This window comes from Sylvia atricapilla, chromosome 2 (genome assembly GCF_009819655.1).
Source record: "Sylvia atricapilla isolate bSylAtr1 chromosome 2, bSylAtr1.pri, whole genome shotgun sequence".
Lineage (NCBI taxonomy): Eukaryota > Metazoa > Chordata > Aves > Passeriformes > Sylviidae > Sylvia > Sylvia atricapilla.
This window is the reverse complement of record NC_089141.1, coordinates 85,887,755-85,907,513: the sequence shown is the minus strand read 5'-3', so window position 1 is coordinate 85,907,513 and position 19,759 is coordinate 85,887,755. Positions and strand designations below refer to the sequence as shown.

Sequence of the window (19,759 nt, the reverse complement as noted above, 5' to 3'; positions counted from 1 at the left end):
CAGCATCCATGAACAAAATACCATTATTCCTATTCCAATCCCCTCTTCTCCCTGTCAAAATGAGCATTTACAATCTTCTCAATGAAATAAGATGTAAACAGTCTTTACCATTCCTTCAAATGATTCCCAGTTGTAGACCATGTACAACAAGTAGTAAATACTGTTAAACGACCCAAACCTGCCTTGCTCTTTCTCACCTCCATTTCCTCTGTTGGTTTGGGTTTTTTCCTACTTGATACTGCCCAAAGCCCACATGCCAAACTCTTTAAGACAGGAAGTGTTTGGGTCTGCTAACAACCAGAATCCTTAGAAAATAGTGAAAACAAGGCAAAGACCATCTAAATAATAACAAGAGATTGCAAGTACTGATTTATTTATTGAAGAGCTTAAAAAGTATATGCAAGTAAAGCTAGTATAATTCTACATCACTGAAAACTGTGAAATAAAAATGTTTTCCATTGTGCTTCATGCCATGTAGTAAGGCCTAAGCAGAATGAAACTTCTGATCCGTGTGCAGATTGCTGAGGAAAACTTCTGTGGGACAAAATTTAGCAATTGGGGTTAAAAGCATCCTGCCCACTGCAGGAACTTCTGCATTCTTCTCTACCTCAGAGCTGGCCTCTTAATCAACACTATTTCCCAAAATAGTAGTATATTTAGTTAGTAGTAGTCTATTAGTTAGCAAAACAAAAAGTTTCCTGCTACATATTTTGTCTCCAGAACTGTTATACAATTGCATTAAAGTCACAGCCCTCAGTCCAGGGTTGAGCAACTTCCGAGCCTAAGTCAAGATTATTATAGTGCCCTTTGGTCTTTATCTTGATAGGCTTTGCTGGCATCAGGTACCGAAGGTTCTTCCAAAATCTAGAATTCACAGGAAGAGATTTATCTTTTTTCCACTTCACCACCCTCTTTGATGGTAAAAGTGACAATGATTCTGGCAAGAAACTGTAGTCACTTATAGGCATAAATTCAATTAATATGATCTTAGTTTTTCTTTCAACTAGAGCTTTATGCAGTCCACTCTCCAGTTCGTATACGGCTCTGTCAGAAACGTAGTTCTGGCTCAGTATAATGATTAATCTTCTGCTTTTATCAATCAGTGAATGGATATCATCAACAACCGCTGCAAATTAAAGATAAATTTAGTGTTATATTAAATGAGAAGGATAGACACTGCATCAACTTACCTCTTAAATTTAAGTATGTACCAAAAATCTCCCTCTTATAAAGTGACAGCATGTAAGCACCCTGTCCTTATGAAGACATTTTTATGTATTAAAGACTAAGAGTCTCTGAAATTCAACTCAGGCATGGTCAAAGCTTGCTCTCTAGAGCAGACATAAACCTACTTAGAATCTCCATCTACCCTAGACTGCTGTCTGGCAGCAGTCAGACGGACAGAAGGTGACAGAAAAATTAACCTTCCCCCTACCAGACACCTCTTTGCTCTTTCCTAATAGATACCACTGGAGTGATTCCACAGAAAGGCACAAACAGCAATCTCTCTCCAAGTATTCTGTAACCCTGGGGTTACAACTTCCTTTATGACACCAAACACTCAAATCTACTTCCAGTAATCCAGGACTGAGAAGACCAGCATGTGATGACAGAAGGAGTTCCAACTGTGTTTTAGATTGATGGTTTTTGGGACAAAAACTGATGAATTAAAGTGAATAGTGATACCCTTTAAATATCAAATTGAATTTTCATGCACAGCTTCCAGTGCTTGTTTTAACACCCTGGGACAAAGTCCACACAAACCAGAGATCTAGAAAACATGACTTGTAGAGAAAGGCAAAGAAAACTGCAGAACTAACCTAATGAGGAGAAAACTGAGGGCAAAAGGAGGCTGACAAGGGTATTACAACACCAAAGGCTCCTGTACATTGTTCACAATGGATCAGACCAGAGAAAAGGAAATAAGCTGAAACCATTGAAAGGATCAGACTGCACACTTCAGTAAACAATTTTTTAATACTTAAAGGAAGAGAATAGGTAAGAAAAAACGGTTTGGAAGAGCTGTGGCTCCTCTCAGGATAGAAAAAGTTGTCAGGAATGGATATAAAGAGACAAGATCCTGCCTAATGAAGGGTGCTGACTGACCTTACTGTTCTGTGGATTGAACAATGAAATTCTATTCCTCAGCTGGATCTTTGGACTAAGTGGAAACTCATGGTACCTTTTATCCAAGCAAAAGGCAGATGCCAGATACATCCATAGGCCAAACAAAATTCTGTTTCTTATTTCTATTTAGTTATGGCACCCACTTCATTCAAAAAATGGTTTCAACCACCACACTGAAGATACAGTAAGCATACAAGTTCCCTAAGAATAACTAGTACCAGTCACCATCTGCTCTGTGCAGTAAATGTGAGTTCATTCATTGGCCCTCAGCAAAAGCATAATTACAGTGAAATAGCTGTTGTCTTCTCTATCTGCACCTTAAACTTCTCGATGCTTGCTCTTTGATCTTTTTATCTGGGTTCTTTGTAATTAGTGATACTAGTAATTAGTAACGTATATTTGCATGTGTGTGTAAGTGTTTTTGAATTCATAAAAGCAACTATAAGACATGTAAAATGTGCATGCACAAATTGTGTGCATGCATACAGTTCAGATTAAATGATTTCAATGCACATGTGACAAAATTCCTTCTAATTATAGACTTTTACTTTTGCGTGAAAAGCATGAGCCTATTTAATGACAAGAATATTCACTACACTTACCTCCTCCAGGGAATACATCCCTCTCAAATATACATAACTTGTAGCCAAAGTATTCTTCTAATATCGTGGGCAGTATCTTCAAAGCAAATTCTCTCTCTTCTTCAATAGGAGAAACACAGTCTTTCAGGTAAGATACAAATGCATCATATTCTTTTCCATCTGAAAATAAACCAACAATTGTTCTCTTGTTATCAACTATTAGAAATCCAGTATCTGATTCACCAATCTGGTTTTCAAACTTAATGTCTCAATAGTACAGCATCTAGAAACTAGCACTAACAGCATCTATTCTTTCTTCTAAAGAGTCTGAACAGTCTTCAAACACTCTTCATCAGATTCAAAATGTGTCCTGAAGAAATATAGGTTGATACAAAAGATTCTGATTATGTTTGGAAAATACTTGAAAGTATTTTCTTTCTACATTAAAGTGTTTTTTTAAATAAAATTAGATTAATTTAACCAATTAATGTCACATCTGTGAGGATCAAGATATGAAAGCAAAAAATGTGTCTGTAACCTGAAAAAATGTTTTTAAGTGATATTGCTGATTTCAACATTTATTGTACACTGTGTCTAAGAGTATCAAGTGGACTGGGTACCGGCAAAAGAGAGAACAAACCAGTTAATTATTTTTGTTATGAGAGTATACCATGTCTGGTCATGGTTTGGGCACTAATTTACAAACACAAAACCAAAGACCAGTCCAGAGGCCAGGTCCACCACACTGACACAGTGAACTATCAGGATTGATACACTGGCACACGTGGCTTTGCTTCTTAAACTGTACTTCTTTGCTTTCCTTTCTGAATACTTTACTGCATTTATATCATGAGAGCACAAAGTAAACTCTATGAAACCCTACAGGTTCAAGAGCTATAGGACGGGGCAATCCATTGCCAAGTATCCAACAGGTAGCTCCTCCAGGGTGGTCCAGGTTCTCAGAGATCCTCCCTGAGTGAGTGTAAGTCAGTGTACATGGTGGTAGCTGATATCAACAAGTAGATAGTAACATTGGCAGGCATAAATGACATCCACCCCTTAATAAAACATCTCCAACCATTGCAGTTCATTCAAGTTATATTCAAACCGATTTAGAGACCGAGGAAGGCCAAGAAGATCAGACCCATATATACAGCAGGTTTTGCCACCACAATTTTCAGAAAAATAATTCCCGAAATTGAGTAATTGTCAGGTTTGCTTGCTGTGAAGGCCACAGAGCTGCTGCCTGGTAAGACACTGGTAATGTGCACCCCTGCTCTCTTTAAGTGCGTGTAGTGACAAACCCATAGACATGCAATGACCTCTACCATCAAGGAAACATTTTAAACTTCATCTTACTGAAGGGCATCAGTGAGGTGAAAACAAGTTTGCATCAGTCTGACCATCTGACAACACCAGACTGTTCATCCCCTTCATGGCAGACAGCTGCAAACCTCTCCACCCCATCAACTTCTGTGATGAAGAATATGGCAGAACAGAGCTCATCTGAACAGCATCCAACCATATCCCTTCCACTACTTGTTCCAAAGGCAGATTCTTCACTGTGTTTATCTGCTGTCATTGCCATACATACATAACAAACATGTTAGCACCTGACCAATGCATTCTCTTTTTATATTCTTTATTTCTTCTCACACCAATCCTGGATTTAATTTATTTTTTTGTCTTCCTCAAAGATGATTATTTCATAGAACCTGCCAGAAAATATTTTTAATCTATATGCTTATTTCAATGTCAGCATTAGCAAAGTCCTACCTCCAGCAGTATCATCTCTTCTGCATATATTTCTGTAAAATAGAACAAAGTCGACCCTAAATATCACAAACACAAACACCACAGCTACAGCAACAAATGGAAATAGCAGAGCAAGGACCATCCCAGTGGTAAATATGTGCACATGGAGGTCTCGAGTCTTCCCTGTAAAACAGAAACAAAGCAAATTATAGCCTTAACAAAGAGTATTATCTGACCAGATTAGTGTATCAAATACTGATGGCACCTAAAAATCACCTCAAAAATATCACAGTGTTGATGGGAATCCTTTTCTGCTAACGTTTCAAGCACACATGCATGCCACTGGCCCTGAGATTAAGAGAAACTACAAAACATGTGTTTCTCCCTGTAAAAACGGGAGAAACAATCTTGTATTCACATATGGTTCATTTGTGTGTGTGCAGGGTATGTGAGATCAAGATAGACATTACAGATCTTGTACAGCCCCCCAAAATGATGGTCACTCACTTTTGTGATGAGTTTCCTTCAGGTTTTTTATTAGTTCTTCTTCTTATCTACCTTTTGCCCCCCTGTCTCTCCTATCCATAAGTCTATATGTTCCCTTTAATCTCTTTGGCTGAGATTTTTTAACTTTTTTTTTGCTATAGTCTCTTTCAGGCTTTTCTTCATTATTATTGTTGTTATTATTATTATTAATAATAGTATTGTTATTATTATTATCTTTAGGGGTTTTAGTTCCAAATACAGATTTTGAACACCTTAAACTTAGTGATGTTTTTACGAAGGCATTCCCAAGACATCCTCATTGAAGTCTGTATTCCTTTTGCTTTGCATCCCCTTTTGCCGCTGTTGAGAGCAGGAGGAATCACCAGGAGCTGTTAGGTCCAGTGCAGATGTGTGAGAGCATTCAGAAGCAGACAGATGTATTTGGAGCAGTGTTTTGAAATGCCCTCAGGATTGAGAAGGCAGATTAATAAATTATTTCCAGATTATGCCATACCTTTCTTCAGTTTTACTATTCTTGTCTGCGTGCTTTCATCAGCTTGCAACATGCAGGTGAAATTATAATGCATGTCCTCTTCTTTTACTTTTTTAATCCGTAGTAGCCTTGTGATATAGAACTTGTTTCCCCAACTGCAACAAAGAATGGTGTTAGCAACACTATCTGTACAGAAACCTACAACCACCTGAGAGGCAGATTTTGAGGAAAAGGTTCTAGACAAAACCCTCAGGCTGTGGTTTTTGCTAAATTTGCAGTTCCACAAAGTGTATGGCATTATCACATACTAAATGCAGCCTTTTTAGGAAACCTACTGTAGGTTTTTGAGTTCTTCTTCACATATTGAAGGTTCATTCTCAGGAATACCTGTGCATTGTTCTGGAAACGTTTGGTTAATTAACCAGTAGAGGCTAGCCTCTTCTCGCATATAATAACCCAAGAAACCTGTGCAGTTGAGTATCTCTTCTTTACCTACAAACAAAACACAACATGGGAAGATTTAGAGAGAAGTGGTGTTCAGGTACACAGTGGAATAAAGTGTCAGCTTTCCCTGAAACATCTCCTATAAGCTGTGCTCCTTTCTGAACTTCATAGCCCCTGATCAATGTTTTATAGGTGTAATACCTGCACTGGTGGTGGTTTCAGCAGTCATGCACTGTTGCAAAGTGACAGTCATCCATTGCTTTCTTTCAGATAAATCATCACAGCCAGGTGGGTTTAAATAGACCTGAGAACTTCAGGCTTTAGTGAACTAAAGGGAATTGGAATTGATGATCTTTATGGATCCCTTCTACTTGAGATATTCTATTATTCTATAAACTGCATTCTGCAGGCTGAGAACAGAAAAGGAAAACCTACCACCAGTGCTCCAGGACCAGGTAAAAGTAAGTATCTGGTAAGGGGAATTACAATCAACTAATTATAATAGGGAAACTATATATGATTACTCAACAAAACCAAAGCCCCTGCTGAACATGCACAGAACAAATTCTTATCTTAGCTGGAAACTCCTGAACACATGAACAAATCATTTACTTACTTGTCCCATTTCAAAGTACTAACTGTAACTGACAGGAACCACCCCATAAAGTTCCAATAGTTTTAAGAAACTGTAAAACTAAAAGGACAATGGTACACTTGGAAAAAATAAGGGCAGAAGAATGCAGCTCTGGAGTGTGAGATTTTTTGAACTCTGTCATGGGAAGCTTAACCTGAAGTTAGCTGCAACCAGTTTCTAGGCTATTTCAGCATAATTTCCAGGGAATATATCCAGAATGCTCTTTATTAAGCCAGGAAAATTGTATGTTAGTCCTTATTCAGACAATCATGCACAAATGCTTTCCAGTAAGCAAGGCCTACCCAGCAATTCTCTAAGAGCACCCAAAGGTGACTTCTCATGATTTATCAGATACTTCTAGGACCTTCAAAGCAAGATCCATCTGAAAAACTGGCTGTCATAGATTCAGACCTTAGAAATCCAAATTACAGTTGCACAGACCTAACCTAGTATCATTGACCTTGCAACTCTAGCATTTTCATCACACCCAACAGATATTTGGAGGTAAATATCATAGAACACCGTCCTATGATTGGTTTTAAGATCATAGATCTGGCCCATCCTAAATTCCCTTCACTTTGCACCATGCCATCTGTCCCATCACTCAACAGGTAGTTCAATGTCCTTATCAAATTATATTATCAAGGCAGATGAGGGATGGAAGACAGGTAGTTCATAAGTAATTGACGCCAAACCTTGCTAATTTCTAAGAGTTGGGACAAGCACAGTACTGAGGAGGAAATGTGTAGGAAGGGTGTACTGGGAGGTTGGAAGGCATGAGTCATCCTAGGGTTGGGGTACTACCATTGTGAGAAGAACTTACCAACCAGAATTGGTAGGAAGGAAGGAAAATTAGCATCTGAGATCCTAGATGAGTAAATGAGTTACAGGTATGAGCCACAGAGGAGGTAAGACTTGGAAAGGAAGGATTAGGTAACCAGAAGAGAGAAGCCCTCAGGGAGAGGTAAGGTAAAGAGAAAGAGAGGTAAATTTCAGTTTTTAAAAATTAATTACAATCCCAATCACAAAACCCTGGATCCTGTCCAAGATCATATGAAGTCTGCAGATCATTTTAACAAACCTACTTCCAGCTAGAAGCACTGGTAAGGTCTCTTGACAATAGATGTTCAGGCACACATTACCAGGACTGTCACACCTCACACTCATCATTTCCCTGAAGAATAACATTCTGAACTACATCAGGTATCTGCAGGATTATTAATTACTATTGTTCACTGAGTAAACCATACCTCTTTTACACATTGCTTCATGGGGTTTGCTATCTGCAAAGGAAAGCCATGGAGAGATGTTTTATCACCACCACTTTCTCTTGCAGGTTGTAGCAGCAACCTCAGCTTCTGCCTCAGTGAAAGGGTACATTTTGTGTATTTGTGTATCAATAGTGTATACACTAGCCAAACCATTACCAGACGGGAGGTTAGAATGCATACAGGATGATGCACAAAGAATTCTTAGTTGGATTACACTTGTCCAGGCCATCAACCATAAAGAAATCAGAACAAAAACATGTAGTTAGATTTTTGTATTAATTTCATACCTATTTCTGTTTCAATTTCTTCATGATGTCCGACTATCTCCAAAGTGACAGTCTCCGGTGCATCTAAAATAGAAGTATTGCTTACCCCCATTCTTCCACAGTAAAAGTTACATAATTGCTCTCTATATAAAATTCATAAAATATAAAATTAATCACAAACATTCTATTTAATTCACAGAACAATATCTGGATTCTTCCATTACTGATTAGCTTAAACCACAGTATGTCTTGTTGATTTTTTTTTCACATATGTATATCTACAGAGTGCAATCTGCAATGGCTGGAAAGGCTCTTGTGGAAAATTCTCAGTAAGTTTGTATGACTTACTTAGAGCAGGTATTTTGAAAAAAAAGACTTACTAAGACTTCAGGAAAAACACACTAAATACATTTTCCAAAACTGGTAATATTTTATCTTCTGCTTTTTCTCTTTTCAAATCATTCTGAAGTAGTTCAGATTACCAGAACTACTGGTAATATATTTATCAAATAAGAACTTCAATTACAAATCTCCACAGTACAGTGAACCAAAAAGTATGCTTCAAAGTTTTAGAAAGCTTTCTTACCTTCTTCTACTAGAAGTTTAATTGTATTTGTGCTGTGGTATATCATTCCTTCATGACTGATTAAAACTTTACAGGTATATATTCCGGAGTTCTGTACTGTTAAGGCTCTAAAGTTTAGTTCCCTTTCATGTTCATAATTCTTACAGTCCTGCATCAATAAAACCAGAAAATACTATTCTGTAGAAAACATGCATTCAAAACATTAATGAAATTCAGTTTTGTTTTTTTTTTTTTTTAGCAAAGTGTCACCATCACCTTTTCACAATCTCACTAACATCTGCCTGACCCAAAAGAGGTACAGGCCAAATTTTCACTCATGGTCACTTAAATGCAACATTTGAACATTTAACCCATTAGAAGTTGAGAACACTGCTACTGAGGAAAATATAACCTATGGCCCTATCTATCAATGATCTCACCCTCCCAGGCCCCAAAAGACAAGTGAACAGGGCTGCAGTTCACTCTTGCCAGGCTACTCCAGATGCCTGTACTAAACCAGCCAAAATTCCCTCCTGAAACTGATTGATCTTGGAGTGAACAGGATCTGTTACTCCAACCAGAAGACCTGAGAGGAAAAAGGAGCACACCTCAAAGAGATGATTTGCCAAAAATGAACAGAACTGGATCTGTTACACACTTACAAACTATTCAGAAACAGCAAAATTGAAAAGTGTGCAATACTTTACAAGTACATGCCAACTGTGAAATAAAAATCTTGGTATCTCATTTAGCATCAGTACAATATCTGTATCAGCAAAGTAGCAGCTGGCTAAACCAGCTGCTGCCTAAATCAGCAGAGATGCACATCAGATCTTTTATCATTCCAAACTCCCAGTTTAATAACTTCTGAAACAGGTATATTTTTAAACAAATCTGAGAGCAGACAAAAGCTTTGTTTTGGGTATCTACAGTCTTTTCCCCCTAATCTCATGAGAAATTAAAGCTTTACGATGTTTGTAGATGCTTCTAAAAATTTGTTTGCAATTAATATTTCTTGCAATCAGACATTTTGTTTCTACAGCCAATGATTTGACTGACACTTTCAGTAATTACCTTGTACCATATTATGCTGTTATTTTCATAGACAGACAAATCACTGCATTTCAGTGAAAGACCAGTTCCAGCACTTTTATTTTCTGTAGTTAAATGATTTTCATTGAAACAGCTGCTTTTATTTCTTTCAAGTACATTCAAGGTCCACTTTTGAATTGTGAAATTTTGTTTTCCATTGCTAAGAAAAAAAGAATATAGCAAAATCAGTTTTAGGAGCTTTTTAAAATAATACAGCTTGGTGATAAAGAAATTCTCAAATACATCTGTTAGGTAAAAAGTACATCTACAGTGACCCAATTATTTTTATTCCCCATTATCACTTTACCACTTCCAAACAAGTGTAATTTCCTTTAACCAAACAGGTTACCTAAACTAAATGCACTATCACAAAACATTTGACAATACAATTGTATCTATGGAACAGAACAATGCTACATTGACAAGGATGCAAAAATCTATGGCTCATCCATAATTACAAGAGAGTATCAAAGAATTTTGGACATTGAATGAACTAAAAATTTTGCAGGTTTAATTTCTTATGTGTTGCTAAGGTTAAAGCCATGACAGAAAAATATAATTGTAAAATTAGAAATAAAAAAGGCAAGTCTGGTATTGGTCACAAAGCAAATTAATCAATTATTAATTGTTTGATACTCTGCAGGTATTTTGGAATATATTGGAATTAAATGGTACTTCGGAAATATTTCTAAACTCTACAAGTCTCATGAATTACATAATCATTTATGGATTCAAGCATGTCTGCAAAACAAGGCACTTTGGAAAGGATGCATCTCTTTGTCTTTAAGTCTGATCAGAGATCTACAGCAGCTGAGCACCCCAGGCTGACTGAAAGAGTCAGAAATTATCACTTCTGCAGCAGAGCCATCACATCCCATGCAGCGTCTACAAATATGCTCCAAAAGTACTTCTTTTGAACATCAAGGAGCTGATTATTTTCATTTAGATATCTACTAGGTTTTATCCATATATTCCTTGAAAGAATCAGATTATAGGTGTTATTTCACTCTTTGATATATCTAAATACATGACTACCAAGGGAAAGGAACCTGGAGGACTTTTATTTGGCAAAGTTAGAGCTTAGGAGAAAGCCATATGTTGCTGTCAGTTAGTGGGTGAGATTCTGTCAGTTAATGGGTGAGATTTTGCAATTAGTGCATAAAGCTCTCATTTGTTTTCTGAACAAGTAGGGCCCGACAAAGGAAAATCAGCAATCACAGAACACTTCCCTCCAATGTCAGTCATATCTTCATAAATGTGTTTGAATCTTTCTGGCCCCGAAAAAAGAAAAATAAATTTCTTTCAGAACTGCAACTAGTCAAAAATCGTTTCAATGAGAAAGGCCAAGAGGACAAAGCAGATCATATGGAGAAGCATCCCTGACAAGTGCTTCAGCTTAAACACCACTCTTGACATGCCTTTTGAGTGCACAAGGTTCAGAAGAACTATTAGGACATCATTTTTATGATGAATTTAGACCAAGTCTTGGGTTCTTTCTTTTTTGCTTTTTAAGCTCCCCAAACATATGTATTTATGTATTCTGCTCACCCTCTTTGCATTGTAGCCCTTTCTCAAGCTACACAGGTTTTCCTTACTCACTTGAGATGTTCATTACTCCTAATTGTAATTGACTCTTTAAACCAAAAGAGAGTGGTTCAGTTTTGGTAAATCAGCTAACTATGCTATCACAAACAGGAAAAGCCTTACCAAAACTTTTCCATCAGAGACGAGCTCACGTGGATATTCATGGTGGGTGGAGCTCTTCTCACCTATTCTGCAACACCTTGTTTACACATTTAAATCAGAGCTACTAATCACAGCCAGCAGTGGGACCACAGTCAGAAGCCACCCTGTTACAGTTTATATGAGCTATTTTACATGTTTTGTTTAAGACAAGATAACCTGTGACCCAGAAAGGCCTCTCTCTCTCCCTGACAGGTACCTAAGATAATTGGAATTAATGTTTATGCCCACACCTAAACTTAATTCCACTAAGTCTGTGCATTCTATAGGCATCACTCTACTAATCTGAATACTGTCAGAGAATTAATTACAGATCTAGTCATGAAATGCAAAATATTTTACTCTCTAGATTCAGCAGATGAAAGAAAAGGGTCCATATAGATACATGTTCTTCCCAGCACTGTTATTCCACAGAGGCTTTCTTCTGTGATCCTATCTGGGGAAACCACTCAAAGTGGATCAAGATATTCTACCTAATGAGCCAATATCTGGCAAGGAGAATGTCCCTGGAAGGTATTAAAACCATACCTGTGCAAACATAGATCAATTTTTTCATACATAATTTCTAGTTTCTGCCATATAGCATGGTTTTCAACACACACACACAAAAGAAACCATTTAGTTGTATTTTTTAAACTGCTAGTGTCTGAATTGTTATATATTTTTATCCTGGTTTTCACTTGTAGAGAGCCTTCAGTGATATTTTGTCAGGAACAAAACCATTTCTGGTTTAACAGCTTTTCAATCTTCCCCCCAACAAGCCCACCAAGAAGGAACAACAAAATCGAGCTTGACTCAGAAGGTGATATAGGGAAGTGAAAGCCCTTAGACAATATAAACCAAGTTTACTGGAGACATAGCCAATTCAAAGTAATCCCATAGCTATTTTATTTCAACATGCCAGTGTTATCTTGATATTGCAATTTTCTACAGAAACTGTCACTCGACTTTCCAAATTGCAGTATTAACTCTATATGTATGTTCCCACGGCTTTCAATTGTTCTAAACATAGTGAAAAAATGAGCAATACTAAGATTTAAAAATTGATCATGTGTTTATCATGGTTATCTGTAGTTTTTGTTTTTTTTTTTCAGGAACCTTTAAGTTATCTCAGTTTCAAGGTCACCAAAACAGAGCAACCTGATAACCTGCTTTTTTGTATTCTGTTTTTCTCTTTGACAACCACAGGATGAAGGTGATAAATTAAAAATCTTTCCAAAGACCTGTGACCCAGTTTTTGCTGCTTACCACACAAATTTTATTACACATGAAATGTTTATTTTCAAGAATGTTGTTGAAGATGGACACTTTCAGGCCTATAGGTGATGTCCATTGATTCCTGAATTTATATCCTGTCTACTGTACTAGCACATGTGAAGACATCGACACAACACACACTTCAGCTATGTATGTCTCAGCAGAACATTTTTTTAGAATTTCTGATTCTAACTTTAGAATTTCTGATTCTTTTTTAAGCAAAAAAAAACAAGTGGTTAAAACACCATAAAACATTGTTACATCATTTTTGCCTCTTACTTCTTGAATATTGTCAGCTGTAACACATCAGAGAAAAAAATCCTACATTTAATTAGTTTGCAAAATCTGGCAACATGTTGTCTTTTCTTGAAAATCTACAGTATATATAATTGTCACATTGTTCCCTAAAACTGCCTAAACAGTTATAAGTATTCAGAGAATTATTTCCTATATAACTTACAAATACCTATCCCTAAATTAAATAATTAAAAATTAAAAAGTTAAATAAAAATATACTTAGCATATCTTCTTCCAAAAGTAAAACTCTTAACCTACTATAAATAATCTGAAATTAAATTAATTTCACTTGGTCATTCTTCTTAAATCATAAATAAGTTCAGTAGCCCACAAGAGCCCACAATTTTTCTCTATAGAGACTTCTAAAAACCCTGTCTCTGCAGAAAACAGGTTTTGCAATAATCTTCTGTATTTGCTGAAATGTAACTCGTTTAATATGCCAGCCAATAGTGACAGCCATCATATAAACTAAGCCAAGATCCCATTAAAATCCCATTTAAAAAAATCTCCTTATGCCTCTTGTTCCAGCAGTGAGACCTGTGAGGAGTTCCCACAGGACTGCAAGATTCTGGCATCATTCTGATCCTAACAGAAAAATGGGTATTCCTAAGAGCCTAACAGAAAGAAATTAAAAAAACTAAAAAATATTAAAATTTAAAGAAAAAAGGAAAGAAAGATGTTTCAAAGTAAGAATTCTTTTCCTCAAAAATGTTGTCTTTCAAAACTGATTTTTAAAATGTAGCAGGTAAGATAGCTCTAGAAGACAAGACAAAAAAGGAGAAAATCAAAACTCTCAATTCGAAATGAATGCTTTGATGTAATCAAAACTTTCTTTCTGAGTTTCTCTCTTAAGCCACTGAGTAAATCAAGGAATTTCAGAGAGGATTGTGACATTATTGTGTTTTCCAACAATCACTAATTTCAACAAACTTCATTCTAACAGTTTTACTTCAGTTCTTTTCCTGTCATCTTCTCCTTCTGTAAGTAAGGGTTTTTCCTTCTGTTTCCTTCAGTTTTGAGGTTTACACTTTTTCATAGTAATTTTACAGAATTCATATGACTTCCCGTGGACTTACTGTCATTACCTCAAGTCCTTAAAGTAATCAGAAAATCACAATGATCATGAATTAAGGCTGGGATTGGTTATCAAAGCTCTTTTCTCTTTTGTCCTGTATTTTAGACCCCTGATGTCAGTCTCCTTCAGCAGCCTGGCAATTCAGGTATCATGTCCACTTACCTTTCCCTGTGCCAAAATTAGCCAGTCTGCATTTTGTGCCACTGATTAGGTAGCTTTAGAGTGAGTTTTATATTTTACAGCTTTTTTGTGAAATGACCATACAGAAAACTGATCAACACAACAAAATAGACAAACCACCATATCTATCATCCCTAAAGAAAATCCTCTTGAAATTAACATGGAGGAATATTTTTTTCTCAATATTTACCCTACAATAAAAATATTTTGTATTTCATATACCACTAATCAGTACTGTTAAAAATAATATCAGTAAGGATATAACAGTATCGATACATGGAAAAATAATTTTTTAGAAAGATGTTTTCAGTATCCACGGTCCCACATTCTTTACAAATCTGAACAGAATCTTAAAAGTGTTACTTGGAGAACAGCACAAAGCATTACATGCAAAGTAATCTGCTTCAAATTAATCATTGTTTCAACTGTAAATACCAAATTATGGGTTTAGTGCCAGCTAGTCATAACAATTCTGTGCAGCAAATCTTTGCTTTGGTTATTTAGTCTTTCATGGTGTTCTGATGAAGATTGAAACCAAATAATGGAGGCCCATCCTTATTTCTCCTTTTAACCAATGATGTTCTACAGCGGTAAGAAATCAAATCCAATTCTTTCATTTGTTCTTTGAATGGCTCCATGCAGGCCAAGGTTTGCACAGAAAACAGAGTTCAGCTCTGCTATGTTTAACCTTTACTATACAGTTAGATGATTTGGCAAGCCTCATGGAATGAGACCCACTCAACACAGCAAGCAAGAACAAGTCTGGGAAAGAAGACAAGCAAATTTTTCCTTTTTCTTGGCAGTGGACACAAAGGTTGCCTGACACTCATCTTGCTTAGAGAATTAATCACAAGCCAGAAAAAAAGCTACTTGCCCTATCAAAAGGTTTACAGAACAATTAAAAGGCCAAAACTCCTTATAGATATCTGTAAATATTACAGGTCCACCTTGATAGTTATTGTGAAATGAAGTGGGAAATGACACTGCAGTTAATGTAGTTCCCTCAGCCCCTTTTATATGGATGCCACTAGCTGTAGAAAACAAGACAAAAAAATGGTCTTCATCACAGACAAGTGCCCAGGCAAGACATTTACCCATTTTATTGTATACCCACCTGTGAATCACAGTGTAATTCCCAGAGTCACTGAGTTCAGCTGGCCAAAACTCCAGAAAATTCCTTTGTAAAACAATTCTGTGTGTTTCCTTTATCAGTTGCTGCTTTCCAGCACTTTCTTTGTACCAGTTTATTGTGTATGCTTCTTCCTGAAAACGTCCTTGCCTTGACCCAAGATAACAAAGGAAAAAATATTCCCCTTCGAGAACATCAATGGATGAACGAAGGGGGCACAGCCTCTCTTCAGAGAAAGGGGGAAAAAAGATATATTAGCAAGCCAAGTACTTATTTCAGAAAGTTGTATTAGCCTGACCTTAAAGAGATTTACTGCGCTGTTGGCATTTTATAAAAAGACTACTTTCAGCCAAATGGTCTGGCATTTATTTATTTATTCCTGCAATATTTACTAAAAAACTCAGTTTTTCAAGCCTTTATTCTGTCTTCCTGAAGCAACACCAGAAGGAAAAGGAGACTGAAAATAAAAGGACATTTCCCTATTCCTATGATTCTTTCACATGAGTTCCAGAGTGTCAGAATCAAATCTGGCCTCACTCTACAATAAAGCAGCTGCCACAAATGGAAGAGCAAAGGAGAAATTCTCCACGTATGGTCTGACTTGACTAACATGTCTGAGATAAAAGCACAGATCCTATAAATTAACATTGGCATTTCCTTATCTTCTTAATTAAAACAGCATCATTATGTAGATATGTTTCTGAATAACTTCAGATATCTTTGGAAAGTTCCCTTGGAATGAGATTATGTGTGTAAAATTTAGTCTTCAAGTCTGCCCTTCCAAACAAATTTCCCAAATTTACTTTTGCATACAGAAGTAATTAAAAACTACAGAAAATTATCCATGATCTAGGATTAAGAGCAAAAAATACAGTCAGCCTTCAGTCTTTCTTTCACCTGAGGTTCTCGGAGATTATTGTTATTTAGCAACTATTTTGTCCACACTTCTGAATGGCAAAAAAAGAAGCAGACTCCTTCTCTTGCTTGCTATGGCTCTTCGTACAGTCATGGTCAAATACAACTTCATCAGGTTTCTCCAGGTAACATCCTTGCTTTTTCATTTCATAATTTTGGTGTTTGGGACCAAATTTCCCAAGTCTGGAGCTGGGCTGTAATTGCCAAACCTCTAAGTTTTTGTTCTTGGCTACGAACGACACAAAACTTGTCCTACTTCAAGCAATGGTGAAAAAGCTGGCACATGTTTTGAAGGTTTATTATTGAATTGAAGACTTTTACTTACCAGTGGCAGATTCCATGATCAACATTACAAAAAAAATCATCAGAGTCATTTTCTTGAGGTATTTCTCACTTCTTCTCCAAAGAAATGAAACTGAATTGTTCCTACTTGTTCTGAAAGCCTAAGGTAAAAAACAGATCCACAGCTCACCACAAGTGCGGTGAAACAGATTCCTTTGAACATGTGAGAAGTGTAACTCTTGCCTGCTGCTGAAGAGGGCTTTTCAAAAGGGAAGTTACATATTTTTATCATAAAAGCTATTTCATACATCAGGTAATGTATCTAGATTTTTCTTTGTAATTTCATTTCAAATTCAGAAAACACTGCAGGATTTCCTTCTTACATTTTCTTATTTACTAGATGCATTTTGCTGTATTACAAGAGCACTCAAATCCCAAGCAGGTAGATACTTACCACACCACAGGACAGTGATTATTTTTCTCCACAAAGGGAATAAATTTTGCAAGACTGGACCTGGTAGAAACAGCTAGTGGAAACTTCCTTTGCCTTCAGTGAGAACAGTACAATGCTGTAGATTGGATATGTTGATGGCTAACCCTGAGCCTGTTGGAAAACAATGAGACATGTAAATTCTTTCACAATTTGGTTTGTGTGAGTTTGGTCACTCATTCTCCACCTGAGAGCGCTAACATTTCCACTGAGGGGGAGGGCTTGAAGCAGCCTATATTCAGCTGCTTCATGTGTAGTCAACTGATTTCAAAGGCAAGTGGAAAACAACACTAAGACCAGCTTGGAGCATCTTCTGAGGGTCCTCAGAACAGCAGGTTAACTGAGAAAGACAGAGCTCCTCCTGAGACTCTGCCTCAGTTTTGCTTACAAAACAGACAGGTGAGACACACAATCAGCTCAGTTCAATCCCTGAATCCAAAACAGATAACCTTGCTTAGTGTGACCCAAACATGGATGGACAAATGAGATACACACACGAGATGCATTTCAGAGATCTCAGAGATCTGCCAAAAGAAATCTCATTAGCAATCCATTGCTTTTTTATTAAGTAAACTTGTTGCAATTTGAGAAAGCACAAACTTTAAGAGAGTGCCCTAAGATTTAGAGTCAGAAAATTCCTATGACCTCCAGTGTCTGGAGGCAGGAGGCTACTGCTTTGCCAGCAGCATTCCAGGACTCCAACCTGTGTAGCTGCTCCCCCTCCCTTACCTTTCTTCTCGGTTCTTTCCAAGTGTGCCATCATCCCTTAAAGCACAGTAAGGAGATAAGGAAGTGTTTCACATCCCTTTTTTCAGACAGCCTGGTAGGCAGATCCAGATTTAGAAAGCTAAAAGAATCTGGATGCTGAGTACTGCAACAAGCAATTTCAGTTCCTTATTGCACATGGAGATTTAAACTCCTACACTTCATAAGGGAACAAGAGCATCTCTCTTTAATTTCTTGAACTTTGTTTTCCTTTTCTATTCTATCACATTTAGAAGAAATACAGCTGTTAGAGACTACAAGAATATGACCCACTACATAAAGACAGAATCATTTAACAACAGATTTTTAATTCTAAATCCACTTCTTTTTTGGTATATCACATCAGCACACAGTGGAAGGTTGGTTGAATGCACACAATATAATGGAAGCAACTTAGTAATGACCAGCTTTGAGATTCATGACTACTAAAACTCAAGACACAGGACCTTAATCTTACTCTCTAATTGCTGTTGAACTTAATCAATTTGTGTGAAACTGTTCTACTGTAGGCTAAAAGTCTTTACATTGAGCCATAAAGTTAGAGTACTCTTCAATGAAAAGTTAGGATGAGGAGAAGGTAAAAAAATAAAAGTGCTTTCAGTGAAATTCAGCTTATACAGAGAGAATCTCTGAGAAACAGAATAAGAATTTTAATTTTCAGAAAAAAATGGAGCGGTATTCTAAAGTGAAAGCAAAGATTCTCTGCCTAATAGAGGAGTACAGAAATACTAATGGGCAAAATGCTTAGGCAATAGAGCAAAATGACAGTTTCAATGAAAATTGATTCAATTGCAAGTTTTCTATAAGGCTCAAAGTGACAAGTGCTTTAAGCATTTTTTAAAGTTTTATGCATGTTTAAAAGCACTGATGGAGTTTTAATAATAAAATATGGTTCTTAAAAATGCTTGTGCCAATGTGAAACCAACAAAAACTTTAAACAAACCAAATTAAAGTCTGTAAAGTGCATTACCAGTGTCTCATGAATTAGAAAATTGTGCACCATTAAAATTATCCCCCACTTTTCTAGAATCACCAGAAGATTTTGGAATGAAATGGGGCTGATACACAGAAATGATTGATCCTCAATTTTGGACAAGTAACTGATTTTGATCAACACTTTTGGAAAACTCAGTTTGGTCCTGACGGGTTGTGACTTCCTTTTTGAAAAAAAACTTACAACAGATTCTTCTGAACGTGAGACTGTTCTAACAATCATCCTGGGGTGGAGGAAGGAAAGCACTAGTCTTCCTTTTCAAGAATGGCTTCTGGTGGAATTTAAGTATGTTTTAAAATATTACCACACAGTGTCATAATTTGTGCAGCATTCATGAAGAAAACAAAAATATTTAACAAAACAGTTGTCTTAGCCCTACTAGATCCAAGCACCATTCTGCCAGGATTGGAATTTCTTGGTAAAAAGGAAAACCTGTCTTAATTTCAAAGAACATAAGGAAAGGTGTTTACTTACTTTGCAAGTCTTTGCCAGGTGGAAAGTGGATGGAGTCTTCTGAACTCCAGAGAGTTCCAACTTGAACTTGCAACTCTTCTGAATCTCATTCATCACTGAAACAGAGTTGTCTCTCTCAGCAAGTGAGTCAATACATAGATATTTCAGTTTGAAAAACCTTCTGAAAAAGGAAAAGAGAACTATTGATTGCAGGAAGGAAAACAGAAAAGGGAGACATGAGAAATTAATTTCTGATAGCATTAATGGAAAGCTAATAGCATATCCTTAATACTAATATCTTTTTTCTAAATAAGGCCTTTGAGAGCAGATACACAAATGTTTTAAGCATAATCTTTTGGTCCTACCATTCACAACAGCGCTGAAGGAACCCACCCTCCTGCAAAGCGACCCAGGTGTGAGGGGAAGGGCTGCGGACAGCGCAGAGACGGCGAGGGGGGCTGTATG

The 19,759-nt window shown here is 36.8% G+C and overlaps 1 protein-coding gene across 1 annotated transcript; it reads right to left on the bottom strand.

Moving 5' to 3' along the window:
* Window positions 1-715: 715 nt before the first annotated feature.
* On the bottom strand, window positions 716-16,747 carry IL18R1 (interleukin 18 receptor 1). The gene is made up of 10 exons (XM_066339900.1): window positions 16,636-16,747; window positions 15,381-15,621; window positions 9,697-9,874; window positions 8,644-8,791; window positions 8,079-8,141; window positions 5,778-5,934; window positions 5,464-5,597; window positions 4,485-4,646; window positions 2,730-2,888; window positions 716-1,126 (listed from the first exon to the last, which is right to left on the bottom strand). Exons 1-10 carry the CDS (start codon window positions 16,682-16,684, stop codon window positions 726-728), a joined length of 1,692 nt encoding a protein of 563 aa, XP_066195997.1. The 5' UTR covers window positions 16,685-16,747; the 3' UTR covers window positions 716-725.
* Between the last annotated feature and the right edge of the window lie 3,012 nt (window positions 16,748-19,759).